Genomic DNA, 23,996 nt, shown 5'->3' on the forward strand with positions numbered 1-23,996 from the left:
GTGATATGACAGTGACTAGCTGGAGGTTATTTCCACTTTACTGTTTTATTTTTGCACCTACATTTGTGTGAGCACTGTGCATTTGATGCAAGTGGAAATGGGGATCATCTGCAGAGTGCTGGTCTTTGCTCTGGAGGCAGCATCAATCTTCACATGTGTACATGTCCTGGACTTTGGCCCGAGAACCGGCTCAGGCTGTCACACTTATGACAACCAACCATCCCCACGTACTCTCAAGTCCAGGTGGGACAGGAATGTGTCAAACCTAGGCCTGTCCCGCAAAAAATGAATGGATAAAAAAGTGATTCTAGTGTTCACAAGGTTAAATGAATAGAGATTAGTACATTTGTAATGTCACCAACCAACCCTCTCTGCAGAAGCAGTCAATGAGGTTGGTGATGTTCACACTGTGAAGACCTGCATTTTTTCCAAATCCACTCCAGTGGTGACAGACTGCTATTAGGGCCTGTTTCTCTCTCACACAGATATGGTGGTCATCAGGTAAAAATCATAACTTTATTTTTTATTATACATGAATTTTGACAAGTTTGCTCCAATTCAAAAACAGATTTTTGTAAGAAACATATATAAGGATTTCCTTTGGTGTAAAAGCAGGTGCATGCTGCATTTTGAATTACATCACAAACACCTGCACACTTACAGTGGTTTTTTATATCACATGGTAGGCACACATATAGCATAATGACAGCAGATGTGTTCTCTGTTGGCTAAAATAGACCTGAACCACATTGAGTAGCAAAGACAACGGAATGAGGACATTGTGGCTTTTTGCAAGAACCCCCGACGAGGCCCACTCTCTATGTTTACATCTGTACTGTATCACTAGTGCATTATCTTATTAGTCATTAGGTTTAGCAAACTAAGGCAAACTTTTTATAGGTGTCTTATTTTGTTTGACATCAGTAAAATGTGACATGCTTTGATGGAAATTGTAAATCCAAGAACCAGGTGCATGATGTTCTCCTGATCTTTTGATTGTTTGATTGATTTCTAACTGTTTCTGTTGTTGATATGATAATCCCTTCACTAGCTTTTATGATGATCCCTTGATGTTTTATTCTAATTGTAAGTGAGGAGCTGGTGTGGAGGGATCAGTTCTACAATGGCAATGTGAAAACAGAGAGAGGCACATAGATACAGACAAAATGACTATAAAACATAGATTTCGATTATTATCAGGTAGCTGTCATTTATGCTCACACACTTTCTTGTACTTGCATTCTAGTTAGTTTACACAGTTGTTTCCTCATTTTTTTTCCTGAAGTCTATGCACTGTTTTAATCTTTAATTTCAACTGGAGCTGTTGTTCTGTGGGTAGCCAAGTCCTGGTTTCAGATTGGATCATTAGACATTTTGGTTCAAAGTGGAGAGATACAGCTCCTGAGGTTATACTGGTCATTTGGCATAACATCAGTACTTTATTTTCACTTCCTATTTAACAAATATACTGAAGTATAACAGCACTTTATTGTCAGCTTTTAAAAAGCTGTTGAACTTTGTGACTGATGAACATTTTTGGTCAGTCAGTTCAAATGACCCAGATAAATATTTGGTGAGTCATAAAAATAAAATATTTTCTCATCATTATTTTGGCCATGCCGTTATTTGTCTTGGGTTAAGAGTAGGAGATAACTTAGGAATTGAATTGGTAAGACATGAGTGGTGTTTTTCTATTAATTTAGGTAAAATTTGTGGACAAACAGGTAAACCTAAAAATCTGACGACATGTTTTTAACGATTTGTTTCAGTGTGCATTAGACGTGGGCTCTTGATGACTTATCATCACACAGGAACTTCTCTGATTGATTAAATGTGAACCTCATTTGTCTGAGCAGACAAGCAAAAAGATGTAATGACAGACTGTGCACTATGTTGGTAAATTTCACTTTCACAAATTTATGAAATGTGGTTTCTGTGATGTTGAAACCAGTAATGCTGGTGTTTGTTACAGATGTAAATACCAGGTTTGTGCTGAGTAACTGGATGGCCGAGTCTGCCATAAAAAAAGCAGAGATTGAGTTTTCTGAGATATGTGTCTAATAAATAATTTACATAAAATAATTACATAAAACATTTACCAGTTACTTTTCTGTGACAAGCTGTGAGATTTTTCTCCCACTAGGTGGAGCGGCTGCACCGTATCCTGTCTTCTCCTTTTGTTACACAAGAGACTGCAGAGGAGGCGGGGGCTATGCAGCAATACCTCCACTGTGGGCTAAGAGGTCAGCTGTTCTTCCTGACTGACTCTGACATGAAGGAAAGAGATTTACAACCTATCTGAGGTTTTTAGTGCATATCTCAGCAGATTTTCTCATGCTGCTATAATATATTTGGTCCCAAATATCAAGATCATGGCTGTTCTTTTGCACCATGTTTAACCACTATGTATGCCAAAATAAAGTCAAAAGTGCTGCTTTGAAAACGGTCCTGATTTTTTTTAATATGTACATACAACATTTCATCCTATTCATTTTCTGTACAGTAGGCACACATCAGAGAAGGCAGAGAAGGTCCAGTGTTTTTTTTTTTTGTAATATCTTTGAGAAATTACATTGGACTGATTGTCCAACTACAGTATGTTATATATAATGTGTTTTTAAATAGTCAGTGGCAGCAAATTGAATTGAATGAGACACTACTAATTTAGTCTAATTAAATATGCTGTTTGTGTGTTTTATGCCACCAGGGCCTTTTAAATGTTTCTCTAGGTGGCAGTATTTAAACAACTATTTGAAAACTAACCGTGAACACTGTGCCTACCAAACTAATAAGGAACATGATTAACAATATTTGCAGCCCTCTATGCTGGAAATATATACAATTTTATTAAAAAGTTTCTCTTTGAAATATAATAACAGCATTATATTTATATATATATATTTTTTTAATGACATACAAAAAAAATGGCACCTTGTGTTTGATAAGACAGATATTGTGCCATATTTTCTTAAAGCAAATTTCAACAGTCACTATTGTCTTTGAACTAAAGTTTTATCTCTGGTCTCAAGAAAAATCCCCCTCTTTCTTCTTTGATGCATGATTATTGGTTGGATAAGCAGGTAAAAATGCCGATATTGTTGAAGTGATTAAGTTGGTATTGATCTCCAGTGGCTTGGATATAAAAGTAGTTGTTTTGCTGAAATCAAGAAAAGACGGGTTAAAGGTTTTTCTCTGTACAGGCAGAGTTCGTACTATATTTATACTCTTCAAATTCCCTACTCAGGCTAATTATTGCTACGCTTCTTCTGCATGGCTAGCATCAGTTCTGACATGAAGTCTCCACTTCCTCCTTGCAGCGATGGTGTAGTCCTCGTTGGTGGAGCAGGAGGCATCTTCTTCACTGATCCAGTGGGCTTCACTGCTGCTCTTGGGGTGGAAGCAGGAGCAGCAGCAGGTGGAGGAGGTGGTGGAGGTGGTGGAGGTATTCCAGCCCCAGTGAACATTGGCTGAGGTGGAGGAGGTGGTAGAAATCCTGGATCTGGAGGTGGAGGAGGCAGAGACTCATCCATACTCGCAAAACAAGCTGGTGGTGGTGGTGGTAGAGAGTTCACTGGAGGCAGAGGTGGCAGAGAACTGAAACCAGAGGCTGGAGGAGGGGGTGGAAGGAAGTCTGGTGGGGCCTCAGAGGGATCATCAGTTGGAGGAGGTGGTGGTGGAGGAGGGAGGTTGTCCATTGCTTGTGGGTTGTGGGGGAAATTGGTTGGCAGGTGTCGCTGGGTAGCTGCAGGCTTTAACGTACTCTTGGCAGCCGAAGGAGGTGGTGGAGGAGGGAGGACTGGGTCTGGAGGTGGTGGGGGAAGAATCTCAGTTGATGGTGGGGGTGGAGGTGGGACATTTCCGAAATCCTGAGGAGACAGAATATAATAAAAAGATATCACGAGTGTACTGTATAAGATGGACAAAGATTTTTTCCACTTTTTTGGTTCTACACCTTATTTTTTATGGGGCTATAGGTCTCCTAGAAATAACACATTACATTGGCATTAATTGCAGGTTTAAGCAAGACCAAGTTTTGAAACAGTTGTTTAAGTTGTAGTTGTGTTTTGTTTAGGACTACAACTACAGATTATTTTTAGTATGCATTATTATACAGCTTAGCCTCATTCACACAGGGGCTGGAGCCAATTCCAGCTGACACTGTGTGGGAGGCAGGGTACTCCCTGGACAGATCACCAGTCTGTCACAGGGCTGACATATACAGACAAACACTCACACCTACAGGCAATTCACCAACTAACCTAACCCCAACCTGCATGTATTTGAACCATGTGAGGAAGTTGAGAAAGAAAACCAGAGAAAGTCTTGCTATGAGGGGACAGTGCTAACCACCACACCATCTTTCTGTCCATTATTGATTATGCATCTGACTTTTTTTCAAATCATTTATAGTGTATAAAATATTAAAAAAGAAAAAAAGCTTGCTTGATTTGTTTTGTCTTGTTTTGAAGCAAAAGAAAAGAATACAATGACAGAACTGCCAACTAGAAGAATTGCATTCTTGCCTGCAGTGAAATGTTTAATGTTGTTTTAACTTGTTTTGTCTGCATTTGTCTGTGATGTGTTATTATACATTTAAACTATTTGAATTTGGAACTTGTGAATACATTTCAAGGCATCCACTTAGGAAAACTGTGATGAGCGCTTTTCATTACTTTAACATTTTATAAAGTGATCATTTAAGCAATTAATCAATAATGAAGAGTTATTTACCTTTGACTGAAGTCCCGCTTGGGGTTTGGGAGCATGTCCGTTTGTCTGGCTCTGTGATTTAGCTACATGAGAAACATCGTGATGAAAAACAGTGTGCATGAAGCGATCAGTAATAATATAAATCCAGGTTTGTTTCATCTCAATGAAACACAAAATCTAAATCATATGTTACCTTTGGTGGTGGGTGAGGGTGCTGATGAATCAGAGGTTGCTGGAGAACTGCGGTTTGTCCACACAGAGTTGACAACTGCCTTCTTCTCAGCGGTTTTATAGTTTGCATACAACGAGGCACCGTACTGGATGTGCAAGAAACACACCACAGAGCATGGCATTTTACTTTCTGGGTTAGTGGAGATTGTATATTTTATTAAAAGTTGTTCAAATTTACCTTTGCAATCCGTATTCCAGTCATCCAAAGATTCATGGACCAAGCATCATCACAGCACAGGTACTTGATGTACTGGGACTCTTTCTGGATCTGAGGATGCTGCAGAGACAAGGCCACACAATAACTTCTTAAATTAGTGGTTTGGTAATTTGTCATATTTCTAAGATATACTCAGTTTTTGACAGTTTTATGTGATAATAAACTGAATATCTTTGGTTTTGGGGCAAAAGAAGAAATCTGAAGATTTAATCTTGAGATTTGGGAAGTGGTGCCAGTGCAGCAGGTTTTTCTCTGAGGATTTTTTTACAATAATAATTAAATGAGAAATATTCTGGAATTGAATATATATTAAACCAACAGATGGTCTTCTATATCTCCTCATATAACAGCAGTTGTTTATACATTTCAATTATTAATAGGTAATCATCCATCCATTTTCTATACCCACTTATTCCTAATTAGGGTCACAGGGATCCTTTACCTGGAGCCTACTCTAGTTCTCTTTGGGTGAAAGGCTCATGAAAAAATTAAGCCAACTTATTATAGTAAGAGCTAAGTCTTCCTATCATTGCATTACGAAACAACATAATTCTGTCCTTCCTGTTTACAAGAAGCAACGTTTTGTGCAGTGACTAAAATACACAAACGATTCATGATGGGGACAGATGGCACCTGTTGTCTAAACACTTCTGTATTCCATTATAGCATATTGGCTCTTGATCTTAGGAGTATCACAAGCGGGCAAAGCGGGTCTAAAGTCAGAATATTTAAGGGCAACTAATTAAACTGATTTCATATTTTCAACTCCTTTTATCTGGGGCAATCCAATCACCATCTGTGAACATAGAGAAAGAAATAAAGAAAGAGAAAATTTCTCTCAGGTACACCTATTTTGTTGTCTTTTCTTTGCTAGTTTCATCCAAGAATTGTTGTCTTACCCAGTCTTAATGGTTATAAACATATGCTGCACAGTGTTTCCTTGTCTAGAATTAAAGTCCAGAGTGTTGGTGCTAGGTGTTAGATATCACTTCAGACAGGTCCTCTGAAAATCTAACAGCTAAATGAAAAAGTTGTTTTATTCTTATCACTGAATTGCTGCAGTTCTGGCAGCTCTGAAACACCACTACGCCAATTTGTCGAAACACACCCTCATTTAACACTTTTTGAAGTATTTTTAACAAGTATTACGGTATGTTGCCCAAACAACAGGAACAAGAGACCATATGAAACCTGGTGAGCCTTCGAAAATGTCCTCTGACTTATGTGCTAAGTTCTTTCATTGTTTCCCAGACAAGACGGGGAAAAAAAGAACAAAAACTTTCACATCCCTTTAAGACGTGACCACCAACTCATCTAATTCTTTCTTTCTTCGTGATCAGCATTTCTCTTAAATGAGTACTCAAGGTGCCCTCGCTCACTGCTAATGGTCTCTGTTTGAAAGTAATTGTATGCATGTTGAATTTATTTTTAAGAGAGCTATAAAAAGTGGTACAGTTTTCTGTGTTTTCCAATACCTTCAGTGAGAGTGGACAGAACTGTTGCCTTTCACTTCTTCAAACTAAACTGTTTCATGCATTTCACACATTCAGTAAAGTGAGCAGCTGCGTAGGGGAAGTAGGCAGGCTTACCTTCAGAACAAAGCAGAAGTCAGTTGGGGCCTTGTATTTATTCTTAAAGTCTTTGCCACAGTAGACATTCACATTGTCAAACTGGACAAAACAGACGAGGTCACGGGATGACTGAAAAGAAATAAAAGAACGCATTACAAATGGACCTGTGTTGTCGATTTTGGTTTATTTTTTGTTATTTTTCTTTTTACTTTTGCTATTGAACTGATGGTTTACACTTTCAGTGCAGCAGCAGGGTATAGTGTATAGTGCGAATATATGCAAGCTATCCAGCAGGAATTAAAGCTCAGTGCATAAGACAAGAGGGGGTTACAGCTTAGTCCAAATGAAACACTTGTATTTCATTAAGTTTTTAGTTGACATTGCAAAAATATCTATTTGTCTGCTGTATTTTCATCTTTCACCACTGCTTCTGAATTGAATGCATCCTAGTATGAGTATTTTCTAGTGTCATTCACTCATTTAACTCCTGACCTTGGTCTTTCCTTTAGGCACATAATAAATTCCTGAAGCCCTCAGCTGGAAAAGCCTCTGCTTCCAGGACTTCTTGCCGTCTTCTTTGAGGTGCAGCACCCCCTCAAGATCAGGCACTATGATGGACGTCCCACAGAAGTTCTCCTGCAGAGGGATGATGGGGAAAAAAGGGGTCACTGAGAGGAGCTCCTTCTGGAAAAGCTCACTTGAAAGACAACATTTCACTTACGGGTTTGTGCATGTGAGCAAATGAGTGTATTTACCTGTACTAATATCTCTTTGTCTTTGTCCTTCATGTCTTTGAGAGCTTTCTTATCCTTCTTCCATAGATAAAAGTTCTGCAGGAATAAACATAAAGCACATTTATCATTATAGTAAGTATTACTCATGTAATAAACAATTTGCCAATACATTAATGAAATAACAACTATTACTAAGTGGTAAACTGCTCAGAATGAATATTAATCACCTGTTGATCCCCTGACTTTTCCTGTAGCAGTGTTATCATGCAAGTTTATCAATTTGATTTATGACACTTGCATGTAAAACCTGCATTCCCATAAGCTTCGGCTTTATTTTGTGCATGCTAACTCATTAAACTACAACAACACACATGGTGAACATTATAACTGCCAGGATGTTAGCATTGTCATTTGGAGCATGTTATGTACATGTTCACTTAAGTATTTATCTCAAATTGCTGCTGTCCTACAGTGACGCTACAGTACCACAAGGATGACATTAGACTCTTGATAATCAAATGTCTGTTTCTCAGATATGCACCATATGTTTTAAAATTTTTTGGAGTGTCTGTCTTAAATGCAGTCTCCAAAGTTTTCCTGTCCAGTAGAGGAAAAAACAATATTTACCTAGGATTTTTGTAAAACAAATATATCACAAATTAAACCTCATGCTGGCAGAATCAGCAGTGAAGAAAAAACATCTTAAATATCAGCTTTAAAAAACATGTGAAGAAAACATATTCACATGTGTGTCCGTGTTAAAGGGCGTGTTGGACTTCATGTCACAGTCTGAGCCTATCTGTTTTTATTACAGTGGGGGGAAAGCCCAAAAGGAAGTTATATTCTAGTAGCCCTTGTCAAAAGTTAAAACTGTAAATTAATAGGGACATACTGTATTAAACAGATCTGTCTCTTGCTGGGGAATAACACAGACATGACAGATTAGAAACAGAAAGTACAGATTATTAAATTAGAATATATCTGGGTGTAACGCAGCTATTTGTCTCTGTCAACAGATCGAACACATTAAATACTCTTAGATTATAAAATGTCCCATTATATTAACAAACATACCAAGATCTTGCTGTCTTTTCCCTGAAGCAGCTTTGTCTGATATATTACAGTGAGGACATAAATTTAAGACGTCATCCTACATGGAGGAAATACATCTCATAATTCAAATAACAATTCAGCAGTGGAAATAGCCAGATGGTGTTGAACTGATACAATGTGGAGATAGAGTTGCACAAAGCAAAGCCAAGAACAATGAGCTAGTTCACTGAGTGACAACACACACACACATCACCTCTGATCCCTCAGTATATAAGCAGAAATATATTTCAAGCTAAAGCTAGTGTGTGTGTTGGTTTATGAATGTGCATACAATGAACCAACCTGTGGGTTTTTGAAAACCTCATATTTTTCTGTCCGCTCCTTAAAGAGGATTTTGTTCTCACTGTCCCTTGTCCATGCTAAAAGTGGCTCCACAAGGTTCTCGTGGTCTTCAAATGTCCTTTCTGCCAAAAGAAAATTAAACTTCAATGTCAGAAAACTGACCTGTCCAGGGTGTACCCCTGCCTTTCACCCAAAGAGAGCTGGGATAGGCTCCAGCAGACCCCTGTGACCTGGTTAGGAAAAAGCGGGTATAGAAGATGGATGGATGGATGGATGTCAGAAAACTAGTAGTGAAAGCATCCATCCATCCATTATCTATACCCGCTTTTTCCTAACCAGGTCACAGGGGTCTGCTGGAGCCTATCCCAGCTCTCTTTGGGTGAAAGGCAGGGGTCCACCCTGGACAGGTCACCAGTCCATCACAGGGCCACATAGAGACAAACAACCTCACACACTCACACTCACTCCTATGGGCAATTTAGAGTCACCAATCAACCTGACATACATGTTTTTGGACTGTGGGAGGAAACCAGAGTACCTGGAGAAAACCCACACAAGCACAGGGAGAACATGAAAACTCCACACAGAAAGGTGGCGTCATTTATATAAAGTCACTATGTGTACAGTGTAATGTTTATTCAGTTATAGCACCTTTCAAATTACTCTGATGGCACAAGTTTTATTATGAGACAATTCCAGTAAAAGACTTGAGTCCTTTAGTCCAGTCAGATATTTACTTTTACTGCATTTGTTTTGAGTAATATTCTCCATGCATAATACAGGTACTAGTAGAATTCAAATACGACTGTAAATATGCTGGCTTTGGAAGAATAAAAATGCCTCCTGTTTCCTTTCTCATACAGGACGTAGTCTACAAGACATTATTATTTAAACCAGGCCATACGGCAGTCTTTAATCTTTTTTCACGTATTATAAAACATAGCAAAGCAAATGCTTTACCTTATGCACAGTAGTTTACTCTGTTATAAAACCTTTAAATAAGCTGAGCTTGGTTCAAACCAGTTTCACAGATGTACAATTGTCTATTTCAAATGGGCTGAATTACGAAAGGGCTTGAGAAAATATAACCCTCCCATTAGCTGGAAGGTCTTTAAATGGCACTAAACCTAGAAAATACATTAAGAGCACTTTCCACCTACTCTCCCTCTGCCTCTCTGCCCACCCAAACACTTGGTGCCACAGATCTCAGTCATGTACTGGACTATAGTTTAGCCATGCTCCCAAATTACAGGTTACCAACTAAGGCAGAGGCAGACATTAAATGAATTACTGCCATGGTTCCAGTCTGTAGTTTGACTATTACAGCCATTAAATAGAGAGTGTATAAATCTCTTTGAACTGCATTAACCACATGCTACATTTTCATAGTGCGGCTGGTGAGTCCATGGGTGAATCTGACAACACTTGTTTGAAGATGTTGCTGCTGTGGAGCTTTTGGGGTGTTTATAGGCCGTGATTATTCATGACTTTCATTAACCTTTAATGGTTCCTTGACTTTTTCATTCATAAGGTTAAAGATGGAGTAAAATGTTATAGTAGTTAGAGCGTAACACACTGAGGGATTTACCTCCATTTAAAAATAAACTCTTTAACATTTTCCATTGCTAAGTTAGTCACAGATGACACAAACCTTTCCACCCCTGTGCCTATGAGTCACATGGCTGACACACTGGAGTAGCAATCTGTATGTCAGACAGCTAAATTAAATATGGGCTATCATTTGGCTAAAGATAAACATGTTGACCAAAGAGATACATTCATTTCCTCATTTCAGATGATATAATATGTAAAGATTAAATTCCAAGCAAGGGTCAATTCCTCTTTTGAAAATTTTTTCCAGTGTTAATTGTACATTTTGCGCAGATGAGAATAAAGCTACGTAAAAGTTGTGTGATATTGTATCTGGCATTGCAAACGCCAGTTAGCATTGCTATTGTAAGATTTTTCTTGTTTTTAAGATTTAGAAGAAGCTGTTAGCTAATGCCACACACTCTAGTGTGCTTTTGTAAACCCTAGCATGCCAATCGTGCATTAGTCCACTGCTGGAAATAGTCCAGACCTACTGTCTAGTACTGTTTCATTGGTGTGCCAAGTTTAGAAAATGTTTTTGCTTTTCCTAAATAAAGACCTATGCAATTTTAAAGATTCCCTTTTTCTAAAAAAAGGAATGGACGTATATATATTATGAATATAATTTTCAAATCAAACAATATCGATTTAGATTTTTTTAGACTGCAACTGTTAATGATTTTACAACAAAAACAGTGGAGTAAAATGACCTAGCTCCATAACAATGGGATTAAGTTGTTAGAACAGGGGAGACAGATGGTAACGAGTGGTTGGAGAATCTGATGGCAGAAAAGTAGAGCACCTGAAGTAAATATAACACAGACAGCTGAGACAGAGGATCGCGATCATAAGGCTTCAATTTCTGCACAACAGGGAGGATGACTGACAGGGTCCAATACAGAAAATTAAGCGCACCTGTCTACACTGTATGTGTGCTTGTGTGTGTAAACGAGAGAGAGCGAGTCCAGGAAAGAGAGGTTGATGGATGTGAGTAAGCTTAGTGTTTCACTGTGAACACACTGCTGTAGCCATGCCAAGAAAAACACAGTCCATCATCTAGACCAGGCTGAAATATCCCACCATGCACATCGTTTGTGTGTGTGAGTGTGTGTTGACAATTCATATTAAAACACACTGAACATTTATGTTGCGCTATATCAACTCCTGGTCGTATATTAAAAATAATGGTGACTGTTGAAGTAGAGACACAAGGTCACCACTGGTACCTCCCGAGTTACAAATGCAGTCATATCACTGTGTGGAGCCTACAGCATGGTTCAGTACATGTGAAATTATACAGTAGTAACTCACCAAGTTGCAGTTCAGGGTATGTCTCGCACAGGCTCCAGTCCACATTGCAGTCACAGTGAGTCTTCTCAAACAGGTTGTCCAGAACTTCTCTGACACTCTGCCTCTCATCCACCATCAGAGTTTTGGAGCTGCCATCATTCATCATCACCTTCACCACCAACTGTTGGAAAAATGGGATTTTAACATTATTCTTATGTTTTGTCTAACTATTATAAAAGGCAAGTGAGAACTCTTATTTGAATGAGTAGTTTGAATGAGTCCTAGCTCAGTAGAGAAGGTGGAAAGTAGCTCTATATTTAACAGGTAGAGTGCTATCAATTTACTCAACTCTCAACAAGTTACATTTTTAACCCACTTTTAATGTAACAGGAGGTTTTCTGTGTGTGCAGAACAGATTAAGTTTCCAACATGTTTTGGAGAGTGCAGGTGTTTCTTGAGTAAGCATTTAAGCACATACAGCACAATCCAGTATAATTATAGGCATCATGCAGTAAATGGTTGCTTCTGCTTACTAGTGTTGACATTACTGGGGGTGGTTGAAAGCTAGTGCTTGTTTTTATTCTGTTGCACTAAGTTTTTAAAATATTAGGCCCAATTTATTTGTCTCTTTCTCCTGTCTTAGCACCTCATTCTCTCTAAGTCGATTGACATTGTTTTTGCTCTGTAGCAAGCAGCACTTTCTGCACAATCTCATACTTCCTCTCATCTGGAAACAAATCCAGCTTTGAGAAGGTGAGAAGTTTCACTGAACCAAGGTCAACCTTTCCTCGTGTCATAAAAATGTGAGTTTCAGAGATGTTATCACAAGAGGCTTTAGAGTATTAGATCAAGTTACTCAGTCTCGACCTTCCCTGGAAAAAAAAGGCTTTCCCATACAGTTGAATAAAGCATGACTGAATATCAAATTACTTTTCTTCTTACAGTACTTCCTCATGCACAGAAGGTGTCTTCTAAATACATGAGCTCTGCCAAAAGCCTACACAGGAATTAATATGTTTATATGTTTCTGAAACCTGTGGGCCCGGTGACCACAGAAAACATGAGCTCAGTGCTCAACTTGCTATCTGTATATAATTACCCACAGATGTCCCCATGAAAGTGGCCAATGTGCTTTGTTTTGGGGTAATTATAAAAAGATGCTCTTTTTAAAATTTTATTTTCGGCAACTTAAGAAATTGATCTCTGAAATGGATCAAACAGGGGATACATTTACTTCCATGCCATCAATTACCATATTTTCCAGACTATAAGTCACACTTTTTTTTTGTTCTCTGGCTTGTTGTGTGACAAAAAGCGAAACCACTTATATGCGTTAATTTACTGTCATTTTGTCATAGTGTCAGATGGCGCTCTTTAAGAAAATATTGTACCGCTAAAAAAGTAAAAACATGCTAAACATGTACATGCTAAAATATTTCTAATCTATCTATCTATTCAGTCTAAGTGAAAATACCCCACCAAAGAAAGAGCTATAGTGCAGATTACAAGCTGCAGATAATAATGTCTGCAGCTGAAATAAAGTTTGGAGTCATTGTCGGCATCCAGGCAACCTGAGAGAGGAGGAGGATATGCTGCTTCACCCTCCAACCGAAGATGCTTACTGGGCATAGAGGAGTGATATGAATTCAGTTATGCACTTTTGCTTGTTGCTATGCCTAGCCTACATTCTTTATAGGCTGATGTAGACTATAATTAGTAGATTAAAAAAGTGACTTATACACCGAAGCAACTTATATATGGTTTTTTTCTGTTCAACAGGACTGTACTTGTTACAAGTGACTAATATTCTGGTGCGAATTATAGTCCAGAAAATACAGTAAGTGTAGCAGTCATATTGTCAGTTCATATAAGTATGGTATGCAATTGACATGAAGCTAGTTTGGGTTTGTGTATCATTGTAGTTCCTTTGTGGGACTTTATACACTTTCATATGCTGCTTTAAGGGTGAGAAAGTGTGCACATATGTCCCAAAGAGAAAATCATGCTGCACTGCAGGATGTTGGCTGGATCAAAGTAGTCATAAGAAAAGGAGGAAAAAAGGGTGACATTGTTTGAACATCATAGTTTACTTTACATTCCTTTATATTGATATCCACATAGCTGTAATTCACGTCTTTAAATTTTAATGTTGCCCTTAGAGGTAAGATCAATCTTACCTTTTTCACTTTAGCTTCCTTGAGCTTCTCAAGAGCAAGCTTGATTTTGTCTGCTTTTGTGTCTGCGTCGATATCCTCCTAAATAGAACAAAGAATAACATGTAATGTTACAGATGAATCATGGTAGAATATGTGATCATTTGACTTCAGTTATGATGTTGATATGCTATCATGTCTTTGAATTAAAGCTACGCTGTATACCTGTAATAGGATCAATACTAAGAAATCATCTTTGATGTCAGTAAACTCTCCAAAAGCACCGTCATGTGATAACTTTAACAAAAAGTCGATAAATCAACTTTTATTTTTGCAAATATGAAGCTATAAGCATAGTGTAGTGTGAACACTGAATAGTGAAGTTCACACAAATGCAAAAAAACGGATTAAACAAACAAGGTACAGCATGTTTATTAGCTGTAGAGGTGACGTTAGGTAACTTTTATTGCCTTCACAATGAGCCAGGTTAGCTGCTGTTTGGGAGAGTTAGTTAATTTCATAACACTCACTAACTGGGTGGAGACGTGTCATTCCAAGAATTTCATTTCTCAGACGTAAGCTACGTTATTGAATATGAGTGCTTAGTGAAGGATCCCCTTCTCTGGTTTATAAATCAGGTGCTTTTTTAACATAAAAAAACTAAACCTACACTGCAGCTTTAATGAAGTTATAAACTTACACCTAACGATGACACATTCATTCTCTGCTTGAGCACAGCTGGTGTTTTTACCTGAGAAGAATGAGGTAACAAGTGCTGCTAAAGCAATAAGCTCTCAGGTGGTTTTACCCCCCACCACTGCCACACTACACCAGCCTATGGTATTGATCCTGTTTCTTTCCTGCCTCATGGCTGTATAAGTTTGATCTGTTCCAGACAGACTTTTTCCTGTTTCATCTCCCAAGTCTCTGGAACTGTAACAGATGCCTCCATCCAGGAACGGTTTCAACATGATCTCACCGTCCAGCTGTTAATAATACCTGACTTCCTAGTTCCACAAAGGCAAGACGAACTCACCAGAAATTAACATTTTGAGAACTGGTGATGTTTTTGTTGTGATACTGTCTTGTCACAAAGGTTTTTAGAGAACACTTACTCGTAGTAAACCGAAAACACGGCACAATAAAGCAGATTATGACGTTATTGGCACTTTCTGCTTTGCCATCACACATTTTAAGAGCCTAAAAATACACAGAATTTTTTGTTTTTTCTTCACTGTGTACCTCAGTGGTGGCGATTTCTTTAAAACACAGAAAAACCAAAATGAACTCTCTATTAGTCTGAAAAAACCCTGCTTAAAACTCTCACTTCTTAAATTTTTAACCAGTTCCTTGTGTAGAGAGGTTAAGAGGTAAGAGCAGATATGTTACTGTTATGTGGACACACTGCACACAGGCTGACACACCTTTGTAGGCTTTACAGCCTGAGGAGGCGGAGGTGGTAAAGGCGAGGTGCTAACATTGCTGCTTGTGCTGCTCGCTGTAGATGCCGCTGACGTGTGGGTTGAGGCTGGGTGGAAGCCCACGTCCTTCGGTGAAGGATGCAGCTCTGGCGGGGGCAGTGATGGCACCTTCAGACCTTGTATCTCTGCAGAGAGTTTCTCTTCAGTCGCATTAAGGTCAGCCACCAAATCAGCCATGAGTGCATCCAAATCATTGTCCTCCAGTTCATGGAGGGACTCTGGTGTTAAAAGCAGAAGCACAGGGTCAAGAAACAACTCTATGTATTTGAGTGGAAATAACAGCTTACTATTAAAATTATGGTCTAAGTTAAAATAGATAAGAAACAATTGTGACCTTGTATTTTAAAATGACTTGGGATTTATATTAAGAATTTGTTTCCTTTATTGTCTTTTTTTAAATCAACAGCATCGATTTATACAGCCTAGTGTTCAATTCTAGATAGAGTACATTCATATTCCTGCTGAGCCATACCTGTGGTCCCAATAACAAAAAGTAGGATCTATTGAGATAACATTGGAGAGGTTAATGGCATCCTGTCAGCCTCAGCCATACTTTGTGTTTATTGATAATTATTAGCATTAATTAATGTCCTAACCAAAGGTGGTGAACATAATAAAGATTACTTGCTATCACTTGCTAATATTTCATCATTATAGAAGTATTCATATCATGTCCAATATGATATGATCCAGATTTTTGAGATGTCACCAAAGTCTGTTGTTAAATATAACTAAACCATGAAATTTAGCAGATACAATTTATTTGTTGATCAAGAATTAAAATCTCCAATAATGAGCCAGAAGCAGTAGCACAAGAAAAAGGCCATTTACATTCTTCGATAAGGTGAATACTTGCAACTTTTTCAAATGTTATGGTAAGCATATTAGCATGCTGATGTTACCATTTAGCTTCTTTCTGTGCCTGAATAAAGACTTAAAGTGCCATTGTCGCAGTTCCTGGTTTTTTCTGTTTGTGTTTTGACATTTCCTCTTTTCTCGACCATTATTCCTTCAGTGTATGGTCCTGGAGTTCTTGCAAGGGTTGTACCAGCTGCCTTTGATTCCTTTGTCAGCTCCTCATATTCTTCTACTACTAACTAAAATTACACGTACGCTGTTCCTCCTGTGCCAGACTGTCTGAAGTGCCTTCTGCAGCCATAGTGTCCCATCACCTCGTCACCTGTATTCCTAGTGTTCCTTGTGATGTCCTTATGTGTGGATTTTGCTTGTTTTTGGAATCAAGTCTTTAGCCCGTTCCTCTGCATTTTTGTCACAGTTTGAATTGCCTTCATGTTTCAACCGATTTCCCACTAGCCACTGTTCTTTTTCCCCATTTTCTTTTTCAAAGGCTACTAGCGGTCACCTCTTTGAAACTGGTCCTGATGAGCTCCTGGCCTTTCACAGGAACCTATCTTGCCATTTGAAGGGAACATCTATGATTTGGCGGCGCTAAAAAAAACCCTTTATTTCAGAAGACCATTTTTTTTCAAGTCCCCAGTGTTACTAAGCTCCAGGACTCCTTCCAGCATTCCAAGACCACATTCTTCGAGTGTTCCTGAGCGGCTTTGTCCAGCGGCCCTTAGCTTTGCAGCATCCCTGAGCATCTGCTTTATAATGACTGTGAGCATCAGCTTGCCAGCAGCCCCAAGTCTGAAATGCCTTTTCTTAAGTCAGTCACTCACAGGTCAGCTGTTGCTGCTGAAATCACGTGTTCCTGGGTCACCTCTCTCCTCCGACACCATGTCTGTTCATCAATCTGTTTCCAAACCTTTTCCAGGGCTAGCAGGTGCCATTGACATCTTGACCTTTTTAGAGTTGGTCTCCCCAGTTGATGTCTCCCCAGCTTTAGAGTTGGCTTCTGGATCACCCTCTTCTTCAACACCACTTTAGCCCCTGACACCGCAGGGTTACTGGCCCTGTTCCTTAAAAGCTGGCATCCTTTGGCAACATCATGCCAGCTCCTCAGCTGGCCTTTCCATCTAATGCCACACCAGAATTGGCCGTTTCAGTTGATGTTACTGCAGCTCCAGATTCAGCCTCATCTAATGATGCCCAGCCTGGTCCAGAGTTGGCTGTCTTAACTGACACCCAACCAAATTCAGCCTATGCTGTGCTGCCGTCCAATTGTACTGTATCCCTTCCACAGCCCCTCTGTGTTTCTCGGCCTTCCAAGCACAACGATTTTCTTCATGGCCTCAATAAGGGGTTTCATCTTCATTGCTGTGTAACCTACAGAGGACTTCTAGTTTTTAAGTAGGAAGTTGATCCCACCAAGGCCTCCAACTCACTATCCAGAGGGAGCTCGTCCTTATTGCTGAATTCCCAAGCGGCTCCAACCACAGACATCATGGCCTTCTGCCTAAACTCTAGTCTCTGGGCCATCCAGCCGGCGTACCCTGCTCTTTGGTTTTCCATTCTCCAGGTTGTTCATCAAAGTTCACCTTGAGTCTTGACTCTCTTGGCTGTCCACCTGAAGTCACCTGGGCCCTGAAGAATCTTATTCTTGTTTGAAAATTGAATAGTTTGTTTCATGATTATTTTAGTTATGGCAAGGTAGATTTGTGTTTCTAAAATGCTTTGAGACATGTTTTAGTTATAAAGTGTGGCGTAACCAAAATGAACTGAAGATTAAAGTCCATACTGACATAATAAAAAAGAGAACAAGAAAAGAGAACTTACAGTAGAATAATAATGTTACATTGACCTTAGTCTCTAACTGAAGTAGCCAAAGTAGTAGCTAAAGAGTGTAGCAATATGCTGCTGTGTGCCTCTTTACTACCTTTCCATTACTTTTCTCTAAATAAGCTTGATAACTTTGTAGATTTTAGAGATAATTTGTTAAATGTAATATATCTTAGCCTTGCACTACCTTCGTGTTAATATATGAACACCCAGATTTCTGTAGTGTTTCTGCACATATGACAGACAAAATGTTAAGTCACCATTCAGGTCAGTGAAGCCGATGGAGAAGTTGACCTCCTTGTTGGTGGTGGGGAGAGGTGCAGTATGTGTGATCTCCTGTCCAAGGCTCTGCAGGGAAGAATGACCAAGGTGATGTGTTTACAAGTACATAAAAACAATATCTTTACAGCGCCTGGACCCCCAGTGACCTAAAAAATAAACTGTCCCCAAACATTACAATATTACACACTTAATATTACATATGTTTTTTGCTATTACACCTAAAAGGGTTTCTATGTGTAATACTGAACTCCCTCTGGTGAAAGGAGAGTGATTTAAAATGACTTATGGACTGGAAAACAGCATAAGAGTAATCATCAAGTCTTGCGTAATGTGTAATCTATAGCTAGTTCATGAGTTTGCCATTTGACCTCTCCTTAAAAACAAAGTGTAATTTATGATTGTTAGATGACCACAAAGAGTGTTGCCCCCCCACAGTGTCTGCTCTGCTTGCCAGTCTACAGTGTTTCAGTGAACAATGGTGATTTTTAGTTTGTCATCTGTGTCTAAAAAAGGAAACTCCAAGGCATTAGGTAACAGACTGAATCTTGCATATTAAGGGGGAAAACTGAAGTAAAAATGATCCTTTGTATGAACTATACTTCAATGGAAAAAAACAGAAAATATATTTGTTATTTTTGTTTTATTCCTGTGGTTATTTTAATTTCTAAGTTCATTTTTTCCATTTTACTATTGGTAATAAGTTTAAATAAATAAATTATACTAATGAGACAAAGAGAAAAGAAAAAAAAACATATTCAGTCCTTAGAAATTTAACTTCAGGCATTTATTTTCTGTTTCAAAGGCAAACATCAATGAGAGAGCATATATAACAATAAGTAATAAACAATAATATAAGTAATAAGGACTGTCAAACAAATAAGTTTTACAGTATAGTCATGTCAACTGCTTGAGCTTACCTGTGTTAGCAGGTCCATCTCCCCCAGCAGGTCACTGAACATGGCGTCGATGTCGTCCATCTGGTTAAATCAAGAACGGAAAATGTCAATGATCACACTTCAAACTGTTTTCCAGTGTAACAAGCAAAATGCTGTTGAAGCACCATGTGAACCAATCATCTGTATTGATTGGTGGTGCAAAGTATTTTCAGTGGTTGAATATGGTTGTCATGACAATTGACAGTGAATGTGTGTAAAGAATAAAGATAAATAAATAAAGAATAAAGAAGTAAATTCATCTACATGATGTAATGTTATCGTAAATACACATTCATTTACTCTGCCTGTGGTAAGCCACAGTACTGCAATAGTACTTGACTTTAAAATGTATGCAAGCGTAAAATGTGCCCTGAGGATATGATGTCTTGCAAAATATCTCCAACCCAGACCGAAGCAAGAAAAGAATGTATGCATATCTTCCAGGCATTCATTTTTTGCCAGAACCTGTCATGTCTTGCAGACTTTGAGCGCACGATATTATTTCATTTTTCCAATTTCTGTCAGATCCAGAAGAACTACTCACTATTTCACTGATAGACAATTGCCCCTCAGAAGCTTGAAACCACCGAACTGATATGATTAGGACATGTTTATGAATGTCATCTTCTAACCTTACTTTTAAAGCCACACTGACACAGCCTGAGTTTCACACATTAGTTGGATCCTCCAATTATTGCAACCAATTATATAACTATCAAATGTTAAATACACTCATGATTATATCACATTAGTAATAATTTCAAGTACTGTATTCTAAAAAAACTTAAATTAAAATACTTCAATACCAGAAACACTAATCCCTGCAACATGCTGAGTCCTAAGAAAAATGAAAACACTGACAGTTTAAAGTATCCACATTTGCATACTGAGGTTTGCTATAAATTGCTGATAAGGTTACAAGGCTGATTCATACACAGTGACAGATTTATACATATGTATGGAGTGAAATGTCAGCAACATCAAAATTCATTATTTCAGTTTGGACTAGCAAAATAACCTAAGGTCTGTCAATAGTAGCTGTGTTTTTCCTGAAAACAACTCTTCAAGATCCATCCATCTCTAAGCATGCACGGTAAGCAGTCTCATTAATAATTTGAAGCCAAATTTTTCAAAATAAATGTTATGATGGGCTAGAATGTGCAATCAGAAGAGTGTGTTGTTTTTTTTTTGTTGTTTTTCAGTAGTAGTCAAAGGCAGGATTTCGGAGGCATTGAGTTTATTCAGTCAGCAAAGATAAGAGTGGTCCCACAACAATGCCTGATTACCATATAGTGTATATAGATTAGTGTATACGCTCCACATGTATGGGACACCTGTGGCATTTTGATGTTGGAGATATCCAGTATGCGCCACTGTAACTGAGCAGCTAAATGTGCAATATTTTGAACATAATCCACAGCTGCTGTAACTGTTGTATCGACTTTTGACTTTATATCTAATAACTATAACTTATATCTGAATATTGAGTTGAAAATGACTGTGTTCAAGTTCCTGTTAGAAAAAGCTGGTGCAAGAGTTTGTGTGGTTAAGCTTACAGAATATGATTTCTCTGTCTTTGCAACCTTCACACCTTTTTAATTGATTTTCCTATTATGCTGTGATGATATTACGTATAAATATTTTCCATATTAGCTGAATTCTTTGATTGTCAAGCCATATTTTCCACGTGACATGGTTTTAGTTAGATCTGTCGAACGGCTGAAGCATGTGTGTCTACAACCTTTTATGTAAAGCTGAAGGAAGTGGTTAAAAAACCTGCACTTCCTGCAATGTGCAGCATTGAAATCGTATAGGAAATGGTGCCATGAACAGCCACCTGCAAACATCATGGTGCCGTTTCTCACTCACATTTTGAAACCTTTAATGGTATGATAACCGAATTTGTTTAGTAGAATATGTGTAAAATATTTTGCAGCTTTGGGTAAAAGAAACATAATAAGTAGTTTTAAAAATGCAAAGTGTGCTATAAGATACTGTAACACACATATGCATACTTGTATTTCTGGAGGTGTGAGGACACTCATAAGCCTAATTCTAACGCTAACCCTAAAACCAAGTTTTAACCCTCAAACAGCAGTCTGAAAAAAGTCAGGACTGGAATAATGTTGCTACTTGGCCAAAATGTCCTCACTTCCATTCCCTGATCCTGTTTTTTTTTTGCAACTGACATCATTGTCACAATGATGGAATTTTGGAATTTTGTCTATGTCAGCCCTTTGCTCAACGATCACAGAAAACACATAAACACTTTAGAGTATGTATTTTTTTAAGGTAATACCACAAAAAATACTGTGTCAAATTACTCCAGAAAACTGCTTTTCAAAGCTTTTGGTCCAATCTTGAAAACAAAAAGGTATACTTACAGGTCCCCTCAGGTTATTTATAAGGATGATTAACATTACAATAAACTGTTTTTGATTAGCATTTAGAAACTTTAAGTGGCTTATTAGCTGGGACTTACTTCCAGAAAAAATTGTGATGTCACAAATCATGTTCATGCATGCTCATCTTGATGATAAGTTGGGCTCAGATAAAATTTCCCTGTAGTGTTATAGTATGCACATATATCATTCTCACTGTAGATTTATTCACGTTGAGTGAGAGGGAGAGAATAACAGGATAATATACTTTCCTTTCAATAACTGCATTTACTCTACAACAGGCTTTATACTTATAATTCATATTCACATTACACTCACTGATCCTCCAGTTTAAAGAAGTACAACCATAGACAAATGTTGCTTCCTCATTCTGGCAACTCTATTTTCTTTTTTAGAAAACACTCTTTCATTTGTAATATAGTAAATAATAATAATAAGTCTTAAGGCAACAAAAACCAGACAACAGCTCAGTGTTGCTGCAGCGAAGCACAGCACAGTTTCCTCTTAGATCAAAACACACTCCTATCTAAATGCATTCTATTCTAAAGCCTGCAACAAACCAGAGGGCATAAAAACTTGGAATCATTACTGACATCAATTATTACACAAAAATCACAATAGCTATGGGTGTTCACTGGTAAGTGAAGATATAACAATAACTCATCTTTTGAAATGTTTTGATCCTTGTTACACCAATTAGTTTCAAGATAATTTCATAGTCCAAAAAATAAATGTACTCAACTGTAAAGTAGGCAAATCAGCAGCAGAGTTTGCTGACTTGCAAGGAATCATCACTGATTATTTAATAATACACAAAATCTTATTTATGTTTTGTGAAGGCAATTTGCTGAAATCAAACTCAAATGTATGTGATGTTATTTCATTTCTAAAGTCAAATATACAGAAGGTCCTGTCATCTGTGACAAACTCACAGCACTGATGGTTACTGAGTCATACAGCAGTCTGAGATTAGAGCTGGGTCCACCCAGTTAGAAAGCAATAGCACATAAGACCTTTTTTATTCACTAAGAAATGCCTAATGACAACCTCATCAATATACAGAAACCTAATCAAAGGCAACCTTTATCTCATGGGAATAAAAATATATATTGGACAATGTATTATCTTTTACAAGTCAGTTTAAATCACAATGTCTCATGGTATGTAAGATTTTCAGCCTGTTTTATTAATACCATCTGTTATATCATTAGAGTTAATGGCAATTGGATGTAATTAGATCTGAAAAAATAAATGTTCTGTCTGTGACAGCTCTATCAGCTACATCCAACAAACACACAGAACACACACAATAGTCAGGTACACTCAGAGGAAAGCAGCTCTGGGTGTTCACCGTTAACTGACGATCAACATCCAGTATAAAAGAGGCGTAACTCACCTTGTCAAATGTTTGAATCCTTAGTTCAGTAATTAGTTTCAAGATAACAACTTCATGAGAAGTTGTAGGTCCACCTACAACACTGTTCTATAATAAAGCTCAACACAAAGAGTAGTCATATGCAAGCAGTTTTGGGTGTGTTGATGTGGATTGCATCTGACTCTCGACTTCTTCCTGCTTAATGCGGAAGTTCAGGTCTGGACCTGTCACTGCATTCCTGCTTAGAGCTCGACACTTTCACAAGAGTCTTGTCTGGGCAGCACTGGGCCGTCCCTCGGTGCTCCTTATCTGCACTGTAGCACAGTACAACTGTTTCAAAGCCTCAAACAATGAGCAACCGAGAGAAAACTCACGTTTGCTGTGACTTCGAGTCAGGACTATGACGGTGATCGTGACTGACGACCACTTGAGCAGATCATCAAGTTTGTGGAGAGAGAGAGAGAAAAAAAAAAGCTTGTGTCTCAGTGGGATTGAGAGTATGGCTGAATCAGCATAAGGAATGTGACAGGTCTCAGTTAATAATTCACCTCACTGATAATGATTTACAGCAGGTCCTTAGACAAGTGGTAATGTGGTACGTCACAACAGGAAAGGATACCAGACTCCAGCTGAGCCACAGTGGTTTGAATTAACATAAATAAAAACTGTCTTATCTAGACAGCTCTACATATTTTGACTCATTTGTTGTACAATGACTAAAGTTACCGTACAATTCTCCTAAGCAGCTCGTGCAGTCTGAAATTGCTTTCACCTACACTTTTTTTTTTCACACAAAATCAGGAAGGAATGTCTTAAGACACTGGTGTGGTGCAACAAGGTCGGTTATCTTTAGGGGGGCATTGGGGAAGCAAGGAAAGTCAAGCTGTCAAGCTATGAATATCCTCTTGCTCTTATCTGACCATGCAGACACACAGCTCTATACAGTAC

At 38.2% G+C, this 23,996-nt stretch overlaps 1 protein-coding gene and 1 pseudogene across 1 annotated transcript; one reads left to right on the plus strand and one right to left on the minus strand.

Moving 5' to 3' along the window:
* Positions 1-97: 97 nt before the first annotated feature.
* Positions 98-2,265, plus strand: LOC113121972 (uncharacterized; annotated as a pseudogene).
* Positions 684-23,286, minus strand: apbb1ip (amyloid beta (A4) precursor protein-binding, family B, member 1 interacting protein). The gene is made up of 14 exons (XM_026292006.2): positions 23,070-23,286; positions 19,254-19,313; positions 18,315-18,402; positions 15,316-15,590; positions 13,916-13,993; positions 11,760-11,919; positions 8,859-8,980; positions 7,485-7,559; positions 7,222-7,365; positions 6,748-6,858; positions 5,120-5,218; positions 4,904-5,027; positions 4,732-4,793; positions 684-3,866 (listed from the first exon to the last, which is right to left on the minus strand). The coding sequence occupies exons 2-14, from the start codon at positions 19,311-19,313 to the stop codon at positions 3,246-3,248; spliced, it is 2,019 nt and encodes a 672-aa protein (XP_026147791.1). The 5' UTR covers positions 23,070-23,286; the 3' UTR covers positions 684-3,245.
* Between the last annotated feature and the right edge of the window lie 710 nt (positions 23,287-23,996).

The sequence above is a fragment of the Mastacembelus armatus genome, chromosome 20, assembly GCF_900324485.2.
Source record: "Mastacembelus armatus chromosome 20, fMasArm1.2, whole genome shotgun sequence".
Taxonomy (NCBI): domain Eukaryota; kingdom Metazoa; phylum Chordata; class Actinopteri; order Synbranchiformes; family Mastacembelidae; genus Mastacembelus; species Mastacembelus armatus.

Coding starts and splice junctions, on each gene's coding strand:
- apbb1ip (XM_026292006.2), bottom strand. CDS start 19,313: ATGGACGACATCGACGCCATGTTCAGTGACCTGCTGGGGGAGATGGAC. Junction 8,981..11,759: donor ATACCCTGAACTGCAACTTG/GTGAGTTACTAC, acceptor TTCTTTTGGCAG/AAAGGACATTTGAAGACCAC. Junction 6,859..7,221: donor TGCCTAAAGGAAAGACCAAG/GTCAGGAGTTAA, acceptor ATTTCTTTTCAG/TCATCCCGTGACCTCGTCTG.